Genomic DNA, 24404 nt, shown 5'->3' on the forward strand with positions numbered 1-24404 from the left:
CTGATTATTACATTAAATGATGGCTATGAGGGGAAATGTAAACAGATTACCGCTTCATTATCACGCTGGGAAGCTGGATAATAAAACCGTATGCTCACCCCACCCCCCCATAAACCCCCAATCCCCCAGCCCCTTCCCACCCCGGATCAATGCACTGCAATGCCTGGTGGGTACTGCAGTCTTCACAACACAAAGAAGACCCATTTTCGCAACGCCCACAGAGGAGCCGTATCCTCCATTGAGAACTACCGGTACCGAGATGCCCAGCTCGGGATGGTTTCCGGTAAGTGCGTAAAATGTTTGGACCGGCTGCTGGAAACGGGGGAAAGTGTGATGTGAGGAAATGACTGGGTCGCAATAATAAAAATCATCTGTGGCTAATTTCCGAGGGGGAGGCGGAGGAGCGGCGGAAAGTCGGGAGAGAGGTAATGTGAGCGCTGAGGTCCTGAGGGAGGAAACAAGCCAACATTTGTCCGCAGACAATAACCAGGAGTTGCGCTCCCAGTCCGCCGATACAGGCCGATCTCGCGAGTAGAAAATCGCGCGTTTGCAGCGCAGTGCTGCGTGTGAGTGTCTGGGTTTTCTGCAGATCCTGGGTGCCATAGGGTGCCATAGGGTGCATGCTTGGGTGCTGCCTTGTCGCTGCTGTTCCACCACCTGAAACTCCATTTTCCACTGATGCTCTGCACAGGCGTCCCTGCACAACAAAGGATGCGTGTGATCCCCGGGAGGTAGACGGTGTGTGTCGATAACTCATTGGGATAAAGGTCCGTATCGCGTTTTTCCCCCATTGTGGCGCGTTATAATGTAACGCAAAGTAGATTTATGGGCCTCTAGAAACGCGACCCCCCTGCATGTGTTGTCTTGTCTCTATGAGAGAGAATCTGCTTCTGAAAACATAGTTTGAATTATAATTTATAGATTTATTCTAGGCAGCCTTTGTATTTTTATTTTTATTATTATTTCCGCATAAGGCTACAGTTAAATAACGAACCCTAAACAATCACTGGAAAATTGCAAAGGTAGCCCACAGTCTGCTTCACTGGCTGGTTGCATGTAAGTGAAAATCTGAATCAGACACAATTAACACATTTTACTTTTCATGTCTTTTACTTGAACTGTGGTATTTTGTGCAAAATACGTGTTCCCTGGGGAAGCTTTTATTTTGCAGTTTGAAAGGAAGTTGGTCACTGGCTGACTTCACTGTGGTTGGGGGGGTGTGTGTGTGTGTGTGTGTGTGTGAGAGTGTGAGTGTGAGTGTGAGTGTGTGTGTGAGAGTGTGAGTGTGTGTGTGGGGGGGGGTAGAGAGAGAGGGGGAGAGAGTGTGTGTGTGTGTGAGTGAGTGTGTGAGAGAGAGAGAGGTCCATGGTGAAACCGTCTCCCACCCACTGCTCCGGCACTGACACCGTCTCTGTTGATGCCTCCTCGCCATAGACAGTCGGCCTCTCAGGTAATTTGTGTTTTGCCTCAGGACAGAAAGCAGTTCAGCAACAATGTCGGCGATACAGTTAGAAAATCTGCGCTCCATTTAGATCTAATTAGGACATGCATTGTTAGGGCGAAGATACAAGATGTGATACAGTCGCCTCTTCATCATCACATTGAAGACTGAGCCTCCATGGCTCTGATATTAAAGTGTATTTTCATTTTGTTGTGTTTGTTGTATTGTGGAGGGAGAAGAGAGGATCTGTCTTTCTTCAAGGACGTTAAAAACTATGGGATGTCATTAGGAGATGCAGTATGATCAGGTTTATTGATGTCACCACAGTAGACTAACACACTTTCTGTCAGAAGACCTACAGGAGCTGCAGAAGAGGTTTTTTTTTTTTTTTCCAATCATTGATTTCCTGTCTCCATGTTTATTTATTGTATTTGCTCCAATGAATATTCACAGTGATGCATGTGGGTCTTTCTGATAGTCTGGTCATGCGTCTCCTCTTCCACCATGATTTTCCTCTGGTTTCATCTGCCCACGGTGTAATAGCTCTGGAAGTTAATTTGCTCCTGCAAGAAAAAAACGTGCTGCCTCATGCCTTGTGTTGTAGCTCTTTCCCCCTCCCATTGGAAGTCCCTTCCATTTTAATGGGCCATTAAGAGGCAACCAGGATGGTTAAGCTGTCAGCTGAGCCTGATTGATTCGGTTAGACCACAGATGAGAGCGATCTGTGCCTGAGATTCCTCCGGAGCTCTCAGCTAAATGTCTCTCCTCCACCCCCACTCTTCTTCGGGGGAGCAGCCTCTGACAGTGAGCAGAGGTGGACAGCCTGGTTTTAAGCTGTGTAGGTGCTGAAAGTAAAGTGAACATACATTTGTACCAGGTCTATTGTTTTTCTGTGCATCATCCACCACCTTCCATGAAGTGAGGTGCACCGTGTTGCATGGTCAGGCTTCGTGCCGCTGCATTGCAGTCGTCGTCACACAGGTGGAGACACCCTGAAGAAGAAAAGTTTAGCAAAGGCGATGAGCATTTTGGGCTCCTTGTAAAAGTGGGCCACTGGTCCCTGTGGTGAATGATGCTTTTCTGGGGCAGGCTCGGTGATGACGCTCACCCTGCCCGGATTGAGAACAGGCGCCCTGGTCCATCCATTTCGGAGAAGGGTGCAGAACCTGCGCAGCTCGGATACACTCTGCAGAAAGGGCCCAGCAGACACACTGCAGGTCTGACTTGGTTGCCAGTTTTTCCACATCTACAAATTCATCATCGTTTCCTCTCTGGAGCAGGCCTGTAAGTATTCTTCAGATCACCTGTTTCAGGTATAAACTGGCATTAAAAGTGTTGTCAGGTAGTCTGAGGTAGATGCGTTTCTACAGTGTGGAGTTAATGATTTTTACTCCACTGACTTGGTGGCTTTTTGTGCCCAAAACTCAAGCTCTGGAGCGAGAAGTGCACTGCTATTTAAAGATGGCATAACCCAGCCAGCTGCTGCCATTTCCACAACCATCCTAACCGAATCAGCGCTAAGAAAGAGGGTGTGTGTGTGTGATCCGTAGAAGATTATACACTCTGGACTGCTAGACACGCTGTGATGGCTATTTTCACATACCTGATTGGTGGCTCCTTTTCTCGGTGAGTGAGTTTGTGGGGATGGAAGCTGGGAGAAGCATGAAATCCCTGCTTGTGTGTCATCTGTCCCAAAGCTGCAATCCATGGTAAGGATGTGGGTTTGTAATGTGAGTGTTCAAACAAGGTAGTTCATTCTGATTGTATGGAGTTTAGACACAACAAGGCAGGTTTGGAGGTAACTTTTAAATCTCTCTGATTATTGTGTATGTCACTACTTGCTTATGTCCATCATGTCCAGCCCTGTGGGCTTCTGAGATCTTTCACGACAGCGGGGACACTGAGTGACAGAGGTCCTGCACACTTTGGACAGACTCATCAGTTTCATATTGATCTGTCCTGCATGGCAGGGAGAGGGTTAATGACTTAAGAGGGAACTGGGCCATCAACATCCCTTTTTATGGGCACGTTTGGAGACCGACTGCGAAGCAAATGGAAAAGAGCAGCATCTAAACGTGAAATGATTCTGCTCAAACCAGGGAGCTGATACATGCAAGTGTCATGTATACACGACATATGAGACTGTGGCTGAAGTGGTGGAAAGTTCTCTGTGCTTGTAGTGCTACCCCCTCACTAGGTCAAATATGCTCTTACTTTCAGACACCAAAGATGTTTTCTCCTACCCCAAATAGAGAGAAACTCTCACCGCTCAGCTCGATTATTTTGAGTCATCCAGCCAAAGCTGTGGCACTGGGCGGAGTGTAAAAATGTTCATCTCTGACCACGAATACGTCTGACTCCCCGCTGTGCTGCTAAGGTTCTTCTCCGCTCTGTTTGTGTGGCTGTGCTACGAAAACTACAATACATCAAAGCCCATTTTATGTGCTTTCACATGTGCGCTAAATTGTTGTTACTCACGCTTCTCCTTTTGATAGGGAAGTTCACCTTTGACCCTGCCAGTAAATTGGTCTTAAAGAGGAACAAAGAATACCAGAATACAGAATCTAAACACATGAGTAGGAGATGTTTGAGCTTAGACTTCTGACTTTTGTATAATAACGACCTACAACCACATGTTACTTGGTCAGCCACAGCTTTACTTCATGCTAGGACTTCACTGATTGGCACCGGTTGGCATCGGTTTGGGTCCAATCACAGCGGCTTTCGTTCGTATCCCTACACTCATTAAAAATAATATTAGCCTGCAAGACAAGGACACTGCAACTTGGTTAGACCAGTGATTCTCTGAAATGTAAGATGATACTCAGGTCCATTAGACCCACAGAAGGACTACTTTGCAATGAAATTCATCAGTAATGTTGAGAGAGGAACTGAAGGAATGTCGTGGTTTCGTTTGGGGTTGGGTTTGGGTCACTTTTTTTCACTCGTACTAACAGTGTGTGTCTTTTTTTTTCTTTTCTCATGCTATTTTGCTCTTTATTTTCTCATGCAAAGCAAGTCTCCATTCTGGCTTTTCTCAACTGCTTCACAAGATGTTGCTTTTATGGTGTTATAGCTACTTTTTTGCAGAGAAGGCAATTTGCACTGCAGTGTGTAATGATGCGGAAATATAGGGCTGCAACTAACTTTCTATTTTTAATCAGTTAATTAATAATTTCCATAAAATCACTGAACATAGTGGAAAATGCACACGGTTCGCCAGATCGCAAGGCGATATCTTAAAATCTCTGAAATATAAAATCTATAATGACATAAAACACAAAAGTTTCACAAAGCCTCACATTTGAAAATCTGAAACCAGCAAAGTTTTACTCTATGAGCTACTTACATGACAAGCTGATCAACCAAAAGGTTGGTGACTTATCGTTTAAATGACCCGGTGACTGTTCATTCTCTGTAACCTGTCCACCTGTCCTGTTCTTCTATTAGCTGAATGTGAGAAATAAGGCCAGTTGTAATTCTCAGCAGCCTAAGGTGACATGCATTTAGTTTACTATCATGTATGACAAAGAAAGAAATAACACATTTGTAAAACTGAAACAAATATTGGACTAAAACCATCATTGAGTTGTCAAAAAGTTTGTGCTTCTTTTTGTTCTATGAGAAATAGATCATTTTCAGTGCTAGCTCATAATGCAGTGCCATCCTAGAATTCATGCACAATCCCCTTATTTCTTTAGACTAACAATACCAAATGTTGACTTTTCCATTTTCAACAAGTTCCACATGTTCCACTTGTTGTGGAGGTGCAGCAAAGTAAAGCTGGTGCAATTTCTCTGTTTTAATTAGAAGCTTTTGTGTTTCCATCTTTGGTTCCTCATTAACAGTCTGGTGATGCCAAACTCAGTCTAGTCTCCTAACTCCGTCAAACCAAAGTTGACTGTTTGTCCCTGCTCTGCTCCTCTCTGGCCTGAGACTCTTCACTCTGTTCTGTTTTTTGAGTCTAGGTTTATGGTTCACTGCAGCATCATTGACGTTTTTTCTTTTTGTTTTGTTGGCCCAAGTAGTTTTCTGCTATAGTCTGTCTACTTCACCTTTTACCGGACTGTATCTTCTAGGAGGTCTGATGATTTTGTTTCTTTTTAAGGCCATTAGTTGTTTTCCCTGCTTACCTTGTTGCCCTGCTACATGCACATTCACATACATACAGGTTTCTTACCATGTTCTCCTGCAAACTGTGAACAGCTTCACGAATTCTTTCCCTGTATTTTCTTTTCATTCACGTTTTTGTCTGCCCTTTTCTGTCCTGGGAAGAATAATACATCAGATGTGCTCCAAAAATCTCTCGCTGTGACACCTACATGTTGTGCTGCAGCTTGACGTAGTGTGTGAGTTTGACAATGACTAGACTGAAACTGTATCTGCTGTTGGCCTTCAAGAACAATTGTAAAATGTCAGTTTTGGTATGTGATAGGCAGGGAGTATGGATGCTTTTATTGCCTCTCCCAAATAAAGCTATTTGAACCCATTTATACTTTTTTATTTTTTTATTTTTGCTGTGTCCACCTTAAATTTCCACATGCAGGTCGAAGCATGTGCCAGATGTAAATGGTGTCTCGCACAGGTCTAGACATTGTGGTTTAAAGCTTAAAGCTTGTGTTATGCTATGGTTGCATTCATAATTCTGATCTAATCTTTTTTATTTATTTTTTTTAATCAGAGGGGTTAAGATGGGTGGAGCAGCCGTCGTCAACATGCTGGAGACCTGAAAAAACCCGGTTGTACTGTTGCAGAGGAGCTCTACCACCTCCGCCCCACAGATGACTTATTACAGTGTATGTCTACACCTTTTTTTATTATTACAAATCAGGCAAATGTAAAAGAGACAGAGTCTGTTTGAGTGAGGATGCTTTGTTTTACAGACACTGCTAAGGTCATTTATAACGAGTACAGAGTCACACCCTTTACAGCTCTAGAGCTGTCACACATCCTAAAATTGTGAAAAATACTTTGTGCATCAAAAGTGTTTAGAAAGTGAAATTACTTAGACATGATGTTTAAGAGAATAATTATTTTATGCTTCATAGATGGTAACAGTTAATGCCCAGACCAGCTGACCAGTTTATCTATTAAAAACATATCCATACTTCATGATTGATATACTGTATGTACAATGTGATTTCTCAGCTAAGGAGGCGTCCCCTTGGGTTTGACTTTTAATTTGACTCGGGTTTATCTTTACTTACTTCTGATACTTTTATACAGGAAAGGTTACTTAGGGTTTTAAGGAATTTTAATGAAAACATTCTTGGCCAGTGTTGATGTTTTTGAAGCATCACTTGCAAGAAATAAACCAAACTACTGCTGCTACACTGTATCTCAGCTAATATCTTAAACTGGTGTTGGTGTTGTTTTTCAGGAACCGTTGACGGGTGTGCTTCAAACTCTGTAATGGAAAATCGTGGTGAGTACCAAGTTGCTCGTTGTGGTTCTGCTAATGCTGGGGAGAGAGCTGTACATCCAGTGTGTTTATGGGGTCTGTCTAGCCTCTGCTCGTTTTATGAGCCACTCAGGACTACAGTCACACATCTTCTCAACCTTTAGGCCTGACAGGATTAGTTTCCCCTCCCAAACATCGGCATTTCGGGGTTTTCCCTAGTTGACGTATTTCTGTGTGTTATGTGCATATGCTGTGGTGCAAAAGAAATTGTTCAGTGATGGACTTGACAACTGGCAGGGTCTTGCTTTTTAAAGAACGTGAGTTGTGCCTAAATGAAGTTGTTTTTCTCTGTTAACTGCATCAGGGGCAGCACCAACCTCTTGTAAGCTTAGCAGCTGTGTGAGAAAAGGAAGTGTTAACCTTGATTATGTGATTTGGTTGCTTTTGATTAACCGTTAAGCTTTCAGTTAACCACTAGTTCCCTATTGTAAAACTATTCAGCCAATACACATACAATAACAGCCATACACACTCATCTCTGCTTCGAGACTGAAAGACAGCTAGAGGTATTAAAGGAACAATTCAACATTTTCACTAGAAACAGACACAGCTAGCCTGATCACAGAGCACTGGGGCTAACATGCTTTATCTGATTTGCTTAATAACAGCAACTTATTGTTTTACAGCTGGTTACTCAAACAATTAGTTGTTAGTCCCCCTGTTTTCTGTCCTTGTGCTGGGCTAAGCTGACCAGCTCATCCAGCTCCCATCATGGAAACAAATATAGGCATGTCACTGTCGCAGCTTTGTTGGGGAATAAATGCAGGTTCACTGCTCGGGCGTTGTTTGTCTCTTTGATCCCTGTGACGTCACTGTCCAATTTATCTTTTGCTTTTCGAGCCAGCAGTAAAGTAAAAAAGGCACATTTTCTGTCAACCGTGAGATTGCACCAGTGACGTGTTTTCCCGTTGGAAAGGGTTGTGTTCGTATGTGTATGTCTGTGCGTACCTGCCTCAGTCAGTCTGCCTGCTAAAGTGGCTTGGCCCAGTGTGTTATCCAGGTCAGGCCAACAGGTTCTGGCTCATGCAGATTGGCTCAGCTCTCTCTGGAAGCTGGCCCAGTGTGGAGTCTGTATGTGGGGCACCAGGAGAGAAAAGGAACGTTGCCGAACAGACTAGCTCTCCATCTTTAGAAACAGTTCGAGATGCAGCCAAACGCTCAGAAAACTCTGATCTGTCCAGGCATAATGACACAGCTCAAAGCTCTGGATTCCTCTGAGGCAGAGTCGGACAAAGTTTTCTGAAGACGCTCAAACCTCAAAAGGAAATAAAGCACTAATTCAGGGGTCCAGTCTGCACTCCTTCGTTTCTTCTAGTTCAGAGAGTGTGGTCTCTTTGCTTTACCTCTCTATATTCAAGCCCCAAACAGGGCAGGTCTTGGCAGTCATTTTTTAAAGTTATGCTAATGTCTGCAAGACTGTTCAAATTGTGATAAGAGACCTGGAGATGTGCATAAAGTGGTGTCTGAAAGCATTAAAAGAGGTGAGCAGAATGATAAACACTCTGAACCACAGTAAGAGTCAGGATTTTTGCTTTACATACCGACTCTAAAAACAACAACACATCTTCCTGTTCGTCGGATTGACTTCTGATCCTTCATTCCTCATTTGTTCTGGGATTCATGTGTCTTCTTCATGTTCAGATGTTGAGATGGAGCAACTTGACCTTCACACAGCTCGCACAATTAATTCTCCAGGTTGAGAGCACTGATCGAGATTGCTCCAGTGTTTTGTTTTTTTCCTTCATCCTTCACATCCAGACAGAAACACGTTTTTTTGCTTGTGAGTTTAGGTGCTTTGATTTTAAAAATGACTAATGTAGTTGCTATCTGTATTTCTATCATCTGAAATGCTGAGACCAGAGCGGCACATAATTGTTTTCAGGGCATATATGTGGTCTGAGCTCTGTGGTTGTTAGTCTAATTGTTTCTGTGGTAGTTAAGTATCTTTTTTGGCCTGGAGACGATTGTTTTGCTCATGCAAGTCCTCCCACTTTACCACATAGCCAATATTACATTGTGCATACATTACTGGATGCACACAGTGCACCACATACCATAGCACGCACATCAAATTGAAAACATAACTCTTTCTCCCAGGCATGGTAGGCATCTTTCAGTGAATGCTGACCTGTGCTATGAGCCAAGGAGGGAGGGTCAGTGAGAGAGGGGGAGTCCAGCTCCTGAAGGGAGGGAAGGTCTTAAGGAGATTGCGAGAGGGAGGGACAGAAGAAGGACTCAACTGAAAGGAGTTGAAGAAGGGCAAACAAGAGGAACACAAAGAAGGAACAAGCTTAAGATATAGGAAAACACTGAGACTTTGATGAAAAAGGAGGAATGCAGTGGCAGCTGGTGATCTGCCCAGTGTAGTGTGCACATTTCTGGGAGCAGGACAGGTAGAGGCCCCTCAGGGGGCTGGATCATGGGACAGAGTCTTGGTGTGCAGACCCCAGCTCAGGACCCACAACAACACAGCAAGAGTGGTGAGATTCCGGACTCACTTGTGCTCTCTTTTTGTACTCAATTCATGCTATTTTCTTTTAGGTTTTAAATGAATACACGTATAGAGGAGAAACACAGTGTGGAGATTGTATAATCAACGTAGCACAGTATTCTCTTTCTCTGCCCCGTCACTTTCACCACTGAAGGAATGTTAAATCGCTGGCATCACGTGGATGAATCTCAGCTGTGTTTTTACACACCCTTAAATGTTTTGTACGTTTTATTTGTGTAGGTCACGATGCACAGCAAAGAGAACTTATACTAAAAACATTATTTTTAGGGATTTTTTTTTTTTTAATGGGGCTGACTGTGTCACATAAGTTTGGATTTTCCCACGTTTTCCTCTTTGAATATTGTGGTTTTTCATATTACAGACTGTTAACCTGCAAACCACATCGATCTTTCATTTTATTTTAGTTTCTTAACTTTGTCGAACTCAAAGTATCAACTAATTATTTAAAGTGACAGATTTAAACTTATTACCTTAAAACAACATGTTCTATTTCTTCCTCGCTGCTTCTGTGATATTGGGTAAAAGGCTGGATGATTTTAGGGCACACAAGATGTAATCACACTGATTATAACCTCTTTGTGCAGCCAATTAAGTAGATTAAATTTCATAATCTTTCCTGGCCTGGGTTAGGTTTATAATGAGGTTGGTTTCCTCAGTGTTTCCCAACTGTTGCAACCCATGAAAGCTGGTTTCTTTTGTAAGGTGGTTTGGCTCACAAATTGTCTGAAGGTCTTGGTCTTTGTTTTAAAACGACGATCTCTTTTAACCACGTGCTCACCTGACCAGACCTGCCATGCCTCACTGAATTACGAGGTTAGTAAGAAGTCTGGCCTCTCTGGGAGATGTTGGAGATGGTTGTAGGTGTAGCTTCTGGACTTGGTACGTCAGAGGAGCACACATACAGTGTCACACACCCCCATGTTTCCTGGTATGGCTTATCTTGGCAGAGCTCGTGATTACAGAGCATGACTACTACAATACTGGTTCTAAGTGGAACTTTGTTCTGCATAATTGAGGTGTTTTAATGGTGAGAGTATTAATTATTTTCACTGTATTGTACCTTGCAGCACTGTTTCCCTGAGCCGTACAGTGGACTGTGTTATTGAATGTGAAGGGAAGAGGTTGTCTTTGTTCTCGGTCACAGAATCAGGGTGGAGTGCCATTTCCTCTCTGTGTTTCCAGGCAAACCCCCTCCAACATAACTCTGCACTTTTTCTCTATTTTGTAGCTCCTTTTACCCTTTCCTCTCATTTCCAGTCCCACAGTCACACACAGCTGCAGTGCCACCACACACCAGACCTCTTATCACCACAGCTGAAACAATCACATGCCTGAGAGTTTTTCTCGGTATCTCTGAAGAATAACTTTGAGTGGACCCAAATTCTCTTGAATGTGGTAATTGAGTTGGATTTTATTGTTTTTTTTCTACGTGTGTGTCTGTGGATTGACACGTTTTTCATCAGAAAACACTGGCAAATTTTCAAATCACTTGAGGATAGTCATCTTTTTCGAACGGATGCCTCCTGCATGGGCTGAGTCTTCTGCGTTCGTCATCTCTGCAGTGCTTTGAAGTGTGCAGGCCTGGCACAGCCAGCTCTTATCCTGCTTCGCTGGCTTCAGCTGAACCACTGTGTCAGTGGCTGCTGTGCGGGAACCTCAGTTCTGACTTCTCACAGGGAAGCTGCCTTAAGCAATGCTTAATCTGGATGTTATGGCAGCTGGACTGAATCCTCAGATTTCTACCTCACCAAGATAAGCTGGATTTCCACGGTGTGGACGTGTCCCATGAACCCAGAGCTTTTCTGCTGTAGTTTTTAACAGCTCCTTGGAACTACTTCTTCTGGCATTTTCTTTCTTGCTGATTTCACTTTTGGGATAGTTTTTGTTTTGGGGTTGCTGGATGTGTTCTGCTTCCCCATGGCATGCTGTTTCAAGTCTCGCCACCATGGCAGCTGGACAATTACCGCCCCTCTTCCAGGTAGATTAGTGTCTGATCTTGTCAAAAATGAAACTCTTCAAGACAAACAAGGAGACACATTTATAGCAAAGGTAGTGCATGAATTTGTTAAAATGTTGTTGAAGTTTTAGAGGGTTGGTTGGACTTTGAACACTACGTAAGCACTCAGGTCAGATTTGACCCTGCCAGCAGCACTGCAGTAGCTGTGTAAAGTAGCGGTTAAAGACTGTCCTTCATCTGCAGAAGTGGGTTTGAATCCTGTGTCAGCAACCATCCACAAAGCTAAATGTCCCTTAGCAAGATACTGAAATCCTGCCAGCTCCAGGGCTGCTGGTCCATAGCGAGCTGTATCAGACAGACACACGCAAAACGAGTCAGTTTCCACCCAGCACTGATATTTTTGTTACGCTCTTTATTGGACTGCTAAATAAGACACATGTAGGAATTAGGTGAGAGTATATTATTGTGGGAGTCAGACTGCAAGGCATGGTTGTCGCCAAGACATCCTGTATGTGTGTGTGTGTGTGTGTGTGCGCGCATGAGACTGGATGTTCTACAGTTGGACCCTGTTCTCTCTCCACTGCTTAACATTGTGTCTGCTGAATACAGCAGCTGCGGCCTTGAGAGAACTCATGTTGGAAACTCTCTCTGAGCTCAGCACCCTGTCAGTTGAGCTGTCAGTCACGTAACCCTGAATATGTAACCATGACTGCAGAATGCCACTTAAGGGAGTACTTCAAGCTTTAATGGCATCTCGTAATGATCGGTGTTCTTTAAAAGGCTTGGCTTCCTGATTGTTAGCTGTACAAATATATCATGACTGTCAGTTTTTGTTTTGTTTTTTTTCTGCTGCTCTGCGACTGCATCTGTGTGTGTGCCTCTCTCCTCTGTAGAGGCAGTGAGGGCTGGAAGGCTGATAAGGCACAAGCCTCCATCCAGCCAAGGAATGTGAGCACTTGACAGTGAGAAATCCTGGCCGAACGCCAGCGTCAGACCTCTGCTGTTAACTGTGGATGTGTGGAGGAGTCCATGAGCTCTCAGCATCACCCTGCCAAAGCACACTCAGTCCCCGAGAACTAACGGCTAAAGATAATAACAGCCGTAATGAGCATGGCCATCTTTACAAAGGCAGCATTTAGAGTAGACAGCTCTTCTGTCAGAGGACTGTGGCACCTCCTGGACCTAAACTCTTATTTTCCACGCTCATGCATCTTGTTTTAAGTTTCACAAATCTAAGAAGAGTAAATGCTTTTGAGTTTAGACTGAATTTCAGCTTTCTTTTCTTTTCTTTTTGTTAAGATGATGAAGCTGAGCAGCACCACAGCACAATGGTGGGAGAGGGGGGCACCACGGGGGACAGCACCCCTCCCCCAAAGCGCAAGGGCAAGTTCTCTACTCTTGGCAAGATCTTCAAGCCGTGGAAGTGGCGGAAGAAGAAAAGCAGCGAGAAGTTCAAGGAAACTTCAGAAGGTTTGTGTTGTGAATTCACTGTGTTTGCCCCCCCCCCCCCCCCCATGCTCCCTCCTTTCTCACTGGTCATATCAGTTACATTCAGCTTTCATCCAAATTCCTCAATGCTTGTGTTCCTGCCCGAATGTTACAGGCCTGCTGGCTCCCCTTATGCTTTCGGTCCACCTACAATAAGACAACAGGCTGCTAACAAAATGTCCCGTCGACTGTGCTTCTCTAAACATTTTTCAGTTCTGGAGCATTAGGTCAAGAAGCTGATTCTACAACAATATTTTTTCCTTATGTACATCTTAAAAACCGTAAACTGAGTGTGTAACACGAATCGTGTTCATTGATGGCAGAGCTGGAGAGGAAGATGTCGACGAGGCGTACTCGGCAGGAGCTTATAGAGCAGGGCGTGCTGAAGGAGGTCCCGGACCACGGTAAGAAGTGCTTCTTGTGATTCATCTGATTTCTCAGCACAGAAGTGTCTGTATCTGACAGGAGCCACCCTGAGGCTATCACGCCCACACAGACAGTACTGTTAAGTCATCTCTGCCATTATGGCAGGAACACTGTCGTCCCATCCACAGCAGCTGTCTTGGACATATTTTAAAAAGGCAAATTTACTTTCACCTCTGTGTTTTTTGGACTAATGCCGTGTCTGTTTGAAATGGCACGCCACTCTTCAGAGCTGAGGAAAAGTGGAACGAATTGTGCCCTGCAGGAAAATAGCTCTGAGAGGGGTGTGTGCAAGAGTTCTGCTCGCCCCGCTGTTGCAGAAGCCCATTTGTTAAACCTACAGCTGCTCCTTCATCACACCAACAGACAGACTGGGCACCTTTATTTTATTTATTTATTTATTTTTTACTGTGGAACAGGATTGCAGCCTTCATTATCGATTAATCGTTTGATTGTTTCTAAAGGTTTTAATTATTTTCTCTCAGATAATCCAAGATGAGAGCTTCAGATTGTTTGATCTTTCCAGCTTAATGTCTAAACTAAAAGGTATTTAGTTTATTATGATCTAAGCAAGTTAAAATTAGCATGTCCTCATATTCTGATGCTAAAAACAGCAAATGTCTGGCATCTTTACATGATAAATGAACTAATAGTTAAACCAGTTTTTTAAATTGGTGGCATTTATTGTTCTCTCCATAAATTGGTGGATTATATTGACTATATCTCATTTTTGACTGTTGCTTATGACTCAGAACAGCGTTGGTTCCGTTTGACTCGTCTTTACCAAGGGCTCAGTTACTTTTGTTCTAACTATTTCAGATGCAGATGCACAAAACTTGAAGCAACCCTATGTGAAGAATGGCCACACTCTGCCTGTGACTCCCGGGGTCGTTGGAGGTGGACTCATCGTCAGTGGAGCTAAGAGCCCATGCAACCAGGGCAAGCTCCCTTGCGAGTCAGAATTTAGGATTACCCAGACTTGGTTCAGCCAGCCAGATGATCACAGGGGTCGCTCTCCTTCAGACGGAGACCGCCGGGGACCTCCGGGCTCCAGGGGCACAGGACTGCATGAAGATGGACGGAGAGGGGGAGGAATGGGGCTACGTACACATGGGGAAGGCGAATGGAAGCCTAACGTGGTCTGGCAGGGCCAGATTCACGGGGCCCGGCTTCACCCTGAGGACATACAGAAGAGACCTGGGCTGCAGAAGGCCCCATCAGAAGACGGCAGGAGGAGTCGGCCTGCCGAGGCGGACTGGAAGCCCACACTCCCTCGACATGCATCTGCTGAGGAGGGAAGGTCCCGCAGAGGTGAGTCATTTCCAGTGTATTTCACATCTTTCACCAAAAGCTGCAATCATAAGACCCCTGCTGGGTTTACCTCAGTGGAAAGTCAAAGATATGGTGTCTGTTTTACAACTTGTCCTCCTTCATACATGTTTGAAGATAGTAGGTAATGCTTCAGTATTTTTTCCCTCCCTCTCACTCACTTTCCTGCTTATGTGCTGTCCTCCCAGATATAGACAGGCTCCTGTCAGCTCCCTGGGGCCCTGCTCCAGCTACGCTTCTTATTCAGGAACAGGAGGGAATAGCTCGTCCTCTCTTCTGCTCTGCTAATTAATGTGGCACAATCACTAGACACAGTTTGCCCTTTAACGTTAACATTGTCAGCTCAGTGATAATCAGTTAAGAAACCAAGCTGTTTGATTTCAGATCGGAAAACGTGAAAAATAAGGACTTTGTGCTGTTTTTGTGTTGTGGAGTTACATTTTTAGGATGTGTACAAAAGTATGTCAGCAAGATGAGAAGAATCCTACATGTGGACTTTGGATAATAGACCTGACACGAATATATTTCATGTAGCTAATATATCACGCTGAAAACACCAATGCAGAACTACTATAAATAATGAGAGAAGTGAACAGATATTTTATCTCACTTTCCTTTATGCTTCCCTACTCGGTTCTTTTCTCTGTCTCACTTTGTGTTTTCCTTTTTTCTTTCTCTCTCTCTCTCTGACTCTGCTTTTCCCTCTCCCACTCTTTTCTTCTATCTTTATCTCCTGCTTTCTGTCCTCCTTTTCTCTCTCTCTCTCTCTCTGTCCTCACATATTCTCTTCTCCCTTTCCTCTGGATTCTTTTCTCTTTGGTTGTATGACATCACACTGATAAAGGCTCATCTGTAAATAAATAACCCTGAATGTCCAAGCTGCAACCTTGAGGAGTAGCGTGGGAGCAGCAGCAGCAGCAGCAGCAGCAGCGTCGGGGCTACATTAGGGGGGAGGCTGGGTGGGCAGAGGGAGGTGGGATTTTGGTGGTAATTGCAGCCGCCTACTCTGTTTATTTTCACAGCTGATCCCTAGATAATGCCATTCTCAAACAAGTACTATTACAGAGAGCACTCTGAGTGGTGAAGCAGCAGAAAATGGCTCAGTGCTCAGTTATCAGACTGAAACATTTCTAACCATCTGGAGAGGTGTTTTATAATGAGATGTTGCAAATTCAGTAATGTCAAAGATAAAAGTACACTTTGAGGAATGTGTTATATGCTGTGTGCACCACAGCTGGACACTGGTTTTAAAGAATTACTGCAATTGTTGTTTAATAATTTCTCCACCTCAGTTGAGGGAAATGAACTTTATGTATCATGTTTGGTATCGTGTTTTCGTAGAGCCAGACAGCCATTTTGTCCCTGACCCCGAAGCCCTGCGAGACACCCTACGTGAACCTCTTCCCCCTAAACAGTCAATCATGCCTCCAAAATGGCTGATGAGCTCCACCCCTGAACCTGGCAACGAGGCTCCACCTCGCACCCCTTCCAACCACCTCACGACCCAGTACTCCTCTCCCTCTGCATCTTCTACTGCGATGTCAAAACCTGTTCGGCCCGTCTCCTCTGCGGGTGCATCCAATCAGCAGTCTTCATCTGCAGCACCGACGTCCACCTGTCAGGCCACTAAACAGCCCCCTCTGCCTCCACCCAAGCCAGTGAACAGGGCAAACGCCGCCATGCTCGGTAAGTTCTGCTGAGTAGCGGATGCCTTGTTAAAAGGTGAGCGAATGCACTTGATCACGTGCAGCCTGCACCAACAGTCACACAGATGTGCATTATGAACAGTCAAATGTCTGCTCAGCTCAGTTAGCATGTGGTTTCCCCACAGGCAAATCCAGTATGTACATTTATGAATCAGTGCACAACTATGCCAAAGAATTTCCAACATGGATAGCTACACACACAAAACCCCCACATTTTTACACATCCTGGTAATGATGCTTCCTGAACAGCTTGTCCCCAGCTAATTACTTATTATGCCTGAACTATTTTAGCTGCAACTTTTCCAGCATTTTACACTCCGAAGATTAACAGGGACTCTTGTGGCTGTGGGCCGTTGCTCGCACAGATGCACTGTAGTGGTTGTTGTTTACTGTGGGTTTGTCTCATCTGGGATCTTCCCTTAATTCCCACTCGGGCCAGGCTGTTTACTTTGACTCCTTTTTATCAGTAGATCCGTCGACTTTTGGTAACATGCAAGTGTATGCACTTATGTATGGGTTTATTTTAGTTAAGATATACTGCGAGATGCTTTCTTTTTCTCACGCTAATCAGTCATGGCATGGAGAAGTTATTACAGGATCCTCTTTGTCTTATATTAGTCATTGTTAGTAGCAGATAGAAATACAGTAGAGTACAGCTCACTTGGAAATTAGCAGAAATTTTAGCTTTACAAAATTTGCACCTGCATTCATTAAACACACCAGCTGAAGGCCTCCGTCTCCTCCCTGTTAGTCTCCGCCCTGCAGGGGGGAGAGAATGCTCAGCTTCCGCTCTACTGGTCCTGCTGGAAGCGAGAGTGCGACTATGATGTCTACCTGTCCCTGCCCGTCTACCTGTGCCGGCGGGCCGGGGGCCTGCGCTCAGGTAAAAGGATGCCCTGCGGTATCTCTGTGGTCAGGGTGTCCATGTCTGGAATGCCCCCTTCAGTCTGCGTTCCTCATTATGTCACATTTCCAGCTGCTGACATATTTTCCCTAAATACCTTGTTAAATAACTTATTGCTTCTCTTTGAATGTGGTATTAAAGGCCCGCATGCAGATAAGGAGCTGACAATGAATGTGCTGGGTGCTTTATGTATACGAGAAACAGGTTGTGTGCAAAAGAGCAGTTGAGTGCTTTTAGTGTTGTGCTCTCTGATTTGGCGTGAATGAATGAGAGCCTTTAGCAGGTTGCAGCTGTGGCCTGCACTGCATCTCTGAATTTTATTACTCTAACCCACTCAGCTTCTGCTCAACTGGGATGGATGGGTTGATATGAATGGATATGGTTGAATGGAGGTGTGAAGAGGTTCTAACCTAAGAGCTTGACATATTTTAGACAGGAAGCTGCAATCCAGTCCACTCTAGTCTGCTGCATGTTTAAGTGTGGCAGCACTGATCACGGCTTTTAACATCAATGTTGCTTTAACGGTTTCAGGAATCATATATGTGAATATAAATGCATACATACATAAATGTGCATGAGCTTTTTGTTCAGAAGCTTTTTGCACTTTAAAGATGCAAATAGACATTTTAAATCTGGCTGTGTAGAGCATGTAGGCTGTATATGTCTTCTTTCTCTCTGTGACCTGGGGCACATGCTGCACTCTGGTTTGTTAGGACAGTGTGTACATTTATGCTGACAGAGTCCAGTGACTGGATTATGTCACAGTGGGTATGTCATACATGTATGGCTGATGCATGTGTACTCATGTCATAGCAGCAAAGTAGACTGAAAAATAAAGCACTTGTGATCAATTCACTCACAGACCTAAGCTACAGCTATTTCTCTCTATGGTCAGACGTGGTGACTGTTCTTCCATTTGTAGGTGACTTCACCCAAGCCACTGGGGGTGCCAGTCTTGTGCCAGCTAAGCCCTCTCCACCAATGCCCCCCAAGAGGACCACGCCCATCACTAAACGCAACACAGAGGACTCTTCTGCTTCGAGCCATCTGATCAACCCTTCGCCTCTTTCTCTGGAGGACCATGGTAACCTCCCTGTGGGATTCCAGCTGCCTCCCCCTCCTCCCTCCCCTCCCCTGCCAACACACATTCCACCCTCTCCACCCCGCCAGCACATACACACCCACCACCTCCACCATCAGCACTCCTACCCACACCCACTGCCCCAACCTATACCCATGCTGTTTGACCCACCAAGTCCGACCAACGAGTCTCCCCAGCGCCCGGCTCCTGTCCCTCTGCATATCATGATCCAGAGAGCCTTGTCCAGCCCTGGCCCGGCTCAGCCACATCCAGATGGGTCACAGCGTGCACACACGCTGCTTTTCGAAACCCCTCCGGAGTACCAAGGAGATCGTGGTCGTCCCCTGCCTGTCAGCATCCAACCACTAAAACTGTAAGTTCCTCCGCACACAATAACAGAAGAGCTTTTGTAAAGCAAAGTTTCGAAGAAGTCATTACCAGCAAAAGCAAGGTTACTGGACAAAGAAGGCAGCTGCAGAAATTGTTTCTGCACTATTTCTACTTAGAGATCCAACATTGCATGTTAGATTGAGAACCCTTCATCCCTTTTTAGGCCTTGTACACTTCATGACCTTTTGATCTGCTGAATATCTTACCATCATCATTGCAAAGTAAGGTATAGCCAAAAGGAAGAAGATGGGATATGTCTCGCTTAAGTGCAAAAGCTACCTGTAAATATACAGACAGATGTTTTTTCTCTGTGTCCATGTTGTTTATGTACATATTTATTTTCCCGTTCCATTAGATCTGAAGATGACTACTCAGAGGAGGAGGAAGAGGATGACGATGATGAGGAGGAAGAGGAGTACGATGGTGAGATCCCCCAGCCAGAGCTGGAGCCACGGAGTCGCCGGTGCTTGGTTGGAGATGCAGGTGTTTGTATCATCCCGGGGGAAAATAGCAGTGAGGAGGAGGAGGAGGAGGAGGAGGACGAAGAAGAAGAAGAAGAAGATGAGGAAGATGCAGAGGAAGAGGAGCATGACATGCGTGGGGAGGACAGTGACTCAGATGGTCCTGTACTTCACAAAGATGAAGACTCAGATGAAGATGAAGAGGATGAGCCCCCACCAAGTAAGAATAACTGGATTATTTGAAAAGATCTAAACATTTTTTTTTTCAAGTTGTAAGATTTTATAAAGCCCTTACAGCGTTTTGTACTCCGTCACACCTGACCATGTTTCTCTGCTTGGCTTTTATCCAGGTGCCCTGGCCAGCAGGGTCAAGAGGAAGGACACCCTAGCTCTGAAGCTGAGCAACCGTCCCTGTGCTCCAAACAGGGACAGGTTTACCCAGGAGAGGAGCAGCAGAGATGACCAGCCTCCGGGACAGACGGGCCTCACTTGGCAGAGCAGGGAGCAGTGGGAGGCCATCCGCACGCAGATCGGCACCGCGCTCACAAGGTAAAGACAGGCATTGTTATACTCACATGCATATTGCCTTTCTGTTGTGTACACGAACCTCATGAGTGAGTGTGCATTTTCTGAAGAAATGTAATTTCTAAGAGCTTTGTCCTAGTTGCTGAATTACAAAGTGACAAACCTGTGTAAAAATAGTGCAACTACTTTTTTCTTGTCTTTTTTTTTTTTTTTTTTTTTTTTTTTTTTCCACTTCAGACGACTCAGCCAGAGACCCACAGCCGAGGAGCTGGAGCAAAGAAACATCCTTCAGCGTTAGTATCCATTCTCCTTTTCCCTTTTCCCTTTTTTGTCTATTAATGAACCTGATAATGCCACTGGTTTAAAAAAAAAAAAAGAGGCATTCTGCTTCAAATGCTCTTAGACTTGTTTGATTCATTTATAGGTTCAACAAACATCATTGCTCAATTTGCACTGGTGCTTTTGACAGTACCTTATTTTTCATATAACTAACTCCACGTTTTATTTTTCTTGCACCATCTATTCACATGTATAAAGTGTTCCAGTATGATTCTTACTTGCAGTAGGAGTAAGAATTACACTTGGGAGCGGTGCTTGAAACATAGGTATAGTTTAGATGTCTAATTTTGGAAACTGCTTTTCCTCTGCCTTTCTTGCACATCAAAAACTAGGCTTTCATACCTGAGTCTAAATTAAGCTTCACTGTTTTTTTTTCTTCTCCTGCCTTGTTCTCTCTTCAGCCAAAAATCAGGCTGACAGACAAGCTGAGGTTAGAGAGATCAAGCGGCGGCTGACCAGGAAGGTGAGGCGACACATCCACTACAAGACGTCCAAGTGTCAAATCATGTATTTGCTGAATATTAAACTGACATGAACACTCTGTTTATCGCAGCTAAGTCAAAGACCTACAGTTGCAGAACTACAGGCAAGAAAAATACTCCGATTCCACGAGTATGTGGAAGTCACCGATGCCCAAGACTATGATCGGAGAGCAGACAAGCCGTGGACCAAACTGACTCCTGCTGACAAGGTCCTTATTCCAAGTGGTCTCTGTCAAGCACAATAATATCCATGACATGGATCGTCTTTCACGTGATATTAGTGTCAATGATGGCATGTTTAGGTTAACTGAGTTCTAACTAATTAATCTCTCTCATGTCTCCAGGCAGCTATCCGGAAAGAGCTCAATGATTATAAGAGCACTGAAATGGAGGTTCATGAAGAGAGCAGAATTTACACAAGGTATACTTTGCAGTTCAATCTTTTTTCCAGATTTCAGATTTCAGATTTCAGTCTTGGGTGATTTAGTGAGACATATGGTTACCAAGGTAACTGCAAGCGCAGTTTACTATTAAAGCAAATAGTCCCTGTGTACATCTCATGAGTCACTGCTATATCTGCATCCGGTGCAACCAAACAAAGTCATGTTGTTTTAAGGAGCCAGTTAAACATTTGTTTTAATAAAGAAGAAGCTTCCTGTTATGCCATGCACAACTAATCTGATGTCCATAAAACCTGCATGGGGCCAATATAAAGTGATGGTGACCTTAGTTTGCAGCCTGTTGCCTACAACTCATCATTTAACAGTTCACTGTGGCTGCTGCTTATTTTCCAATACTCCAATAAATACTGCAATATTTATACTCCAATACTGCAGTATTTGAAACTGATCCACTAAAAATACCAAATGACTTTTGCTTTGAGGAGCAGTAACCTTAATGACAAATACATTGTGTTTCCAGTGACTGTGTCACCGCAGGTAGGAAGTGTTTGTTTGCATTAGCTATAACATTACAGCTGTGATGTGTCACTAACACTGACATCAGTGCAACAGAATTAAAACCTGAGGGTGAATTACAGGCTGTCGTTCCCTCTGAATGCTGCCTGTGAAGGCGCTTTAGATAAGGCATGTGAATGATTGACCATAAATAGTAGGAAAAAAAACGATGTTTGGTTTTGTTTCATTGAAAATCTGACAGGTTGTACCTTTAAATAAATAGAAAATGAATGTCTGCTCATGCCTCATGAGATCTCTGCTTTGTGTAGGTTTCATCGGCCTTAGCGTCCCTCCTCTCTGTGGATAATGAAGCACTTAACATCTCTCTGGCAAGAAACTGTGCAGACAGATTGCCCTTTTGTGTTTCCCGAATGTACTGTACAGATTAACAGGGAAATCCTGGAACTGACTCAAAACAAGAAAGAAAGCTTCTTGCTTGCCGTCCATTGCCCTCTCACTACATTGCTTTTACTGAACTGAACTGAACTGAACTGAACCGGTGATGGGTGAGGACCAGATGCAGTATTTCTCCCGGACAACAGGGGGAACCACGTGCCAATGAAGTGGAGAGGTGGCAGAGGACCTACAGGGCTCACACTCTGCTGTTATGTGGTACCCCTCAGGGACTTGGATCTAGTTAAAACCTTTAATGCGGCCTCATTCTGTGTTGCCTTTTTTCTTCTTTACTGTATATGGAAAAGTTAATTCATCTTGTTAATGTAATAACACACAATTATTATTAGTAATAATAAATGATGGCTTTTAATACTCCACACAGTAATAATAGATCATAGAAATACAAGTCTTCAGTGAGAGCACGAGGAAAAACTGGGATATGCTGTTATAGGACTGGACATCTCTGGGATATTGTGTGTTTTATATTCATCGTGTACAGACTGCTATTGTGATACCTTAGAATGAAACTTGGAGGATCTAATTACAAAATATTCTGTAATGCACAAGATATTTTATATTGTCATTTTGATCACATGAGTAGTAACAGCTTTTATTTGAGCCCCTTTTATTTGGCTTGCCTGTATTTATGGTTGTGATGTCTGGTGGCCGTTCAAGCATCAATCTAGTTACAGGAAAAGGTGCAGGTCAAGAGGCTATTGGTGTTTTTATGTGTGCCAACATACTCGAACCCTAGGGGAATATAGGATAGTCATTTTCATATCACTGATTTCTGCAATCCACTGCATGAGCCAACACAGAGTCCAGTGCGATTGGATCTCGGTAATCTCTTTTCATTTATACTGTTTTTTTTAATGAGTTTTTGTACTTCCCTTTAACGATCAAACATGCAACGCATTCTGTAGCCATTTTAGATAAGGTCATGCTAGTGCTGTCCATACTAAGAATTAAATGTAAGTTGCTTTGAGTATAGATCAGGGACTTATCAGAAAAACTGAAAATGTATAAACAGTGAACAGGGAGTCATTTTGGCTGGAGTGTTTTCTCTCGTTGTCTGGCCAGTAGATTACAGGGTTCTTTACGCTGTGTACAGGTTGATATAGGTTTAACTGATGCTTCTGTATATCTTGTCTTCCTTTCATTCGAAAAGAAATTTTAAATTTAAAAGTATTATAGGTTGCTATTTTTTTAAGCACAGAATATTAGTTTATGATTGAATGCTACAAGAATGGGAATATGAGAGTGTACCTTTTCTTTAAAGTTAAGTTCATTTTTCATTGAATGTGGAATCATATGAACTGACAGTTTTCTTTTTAACTGTAAATAGTCACATCTCGATCTAATTAAAAAAAAATCTAACAGTTCATTCAATCTCCTATGCAGCGGCTCTACCGATGGTTCGTGTTCAGATTATGTTCAGGGTTTGCAGGGAGCAATACGGGGCTGCAGTGACATCTGGTGGCACGGTCAGCTTTTGTCTGGTGTTGTACAGGGGTACGCCTGGCGATGGTTCGAAATGCACTGTGAGTAATGGCTATGTAGAACATTAGTATGTATGTGGTATTCAAAATGCACATCCCAGAAGTTTAAAGTGGTCATTTTTGTTAACAGTTTCTCTTTTAGTGTATTTCTGCCTCACACATTATTGACCTCAGTACATTTATTTGTTTATATTATACAATATATAAATGTATGTTTGAGTCACTTTTCGTATTACAATCATATACCTACATATGATCAAGTCATAAAATCTGCACTTTTTAGTGTGAACCCAACACCATAATAGTTGTTCCACATTAAAATGCTTCTCATGTGTATGTGCTAGTGAATCAGCAGGAATAAGCGTGAACCCATTGGAATTAGTTGGTTTTCTGCATCAATTTGTCACAAAATGTCATCTCAGTCACAATGATAGACAAAGTCAGTGTGCTTGAGCCGATAACACAGACAAATCTAATTTTGCATGTCTTTATTGAACACACACCCATTAAACATTCAAAGTGCTGGAAGAAAAATTACTGAAGCCATGGACTAATTACTTCAATCAAGGCTGGAGTCAGTAGTTTGCATACCTGGAGACCAATGAATGAAATGAGTTTGTGGGTGTGGTTTACTGAAGACAGGTGATTAGAGTAAGAGTAGTTGATCTTCATTAGGCTGAAAAGGAAGAAAAAGGCATCTCAAAATGTTTAAGCATCCATCAATCCACAGTTGGACAAACTATAAATGGAGACTGTTTAGCCATGTGGCTGCTCTTCCTAGAGGTGGGTGCCCAGACAAGATGAGGGTGCAATGCAAACTCAATAAGGTAGAGAAAGACATCTCTGGAAAAGAAGACATTACTGGAACTGACAAACATCTCTGATCATGAGTTTTCCATATGTAAGTCGTTGAACAGGCCATGGAGGAAATTGCTGCTCCTCCAAAATAAATAGTGCTGCATGCCAGAGGTTAGTCAGGGAGCGCACTGGCAATCAGCAACAATGCTGCGAAAATGTTTTGTGGGCTGATGAAACAAAAGTTGGATTGTATGTG

The 24404-nt window shown here is 43.7% G+C and overlaps 1 protein-coding gene across 6 annotated transcripts; it reads left to right on the forward strand.

Moving 5' to 3' along the window:
• Positions 1–200: 200 nt before the first annotated feature.
• On the forward strand, positions 201–23562 carry phactr4b (phosphatase and actin regulator 4b). Of its 6 annotated transcripts, none has more exons than XM_026294102.1 (16): positions 201–283; positions 6123–6237; positions 6822–6866; positions 12671–12841; positions 13183–13263; positions 14102–14593; positions 15953–16297; positions 17069–17200; positions 18144–18675; positions 19048–19373; positions 19504–19702; positions 19916–19971; positions 20419–20480; positions 20571–20708; positions 20844–20920; positions 21725–23562. In XM_026294102.1, exons 3-16 carry the CDS (start codon positions 6854–6856, stop codon positions 21738–21740), a joined length of 2640 nt encoding a protein of 879 aa, XP_026149887.1. In that variant the 5' UTR covers positions 201–283; positions 6123–6237; positions 6822–6853; the 3' UTR covers positions 21741–23562. The 6 variants fall into 6 exon arrangements, with proteins under 6 accessions (XP_026149887.1, XP_026149886.1, XP_026149889.1 ...); XM_026294101.1 differs by lacking the exon at positions 201–283 and adding an exon at positions 293–425; XM_026294104.1 differs by lacking the exons at positions 201–283; positions 17069–17200 and adding an exon at positions 293–425.
• The last annotated feature ends 842 nt before the right edge of the window (positions 23563–24404 follow it).

This window comes from Mastacembelus armatus, chromosome 16 (genome assembly GCF_900324485.2).
Source record: "Mastacembelus armatus chromosome 16, fMasArm1.2, whole genome shotgun sequence".
NCBI lineage: Eukaryota > Metazoa > Chordata > Actinopteri > Synbranchiformes > Mastacembelidae > Mastacembelus > Mastacembelus armatus.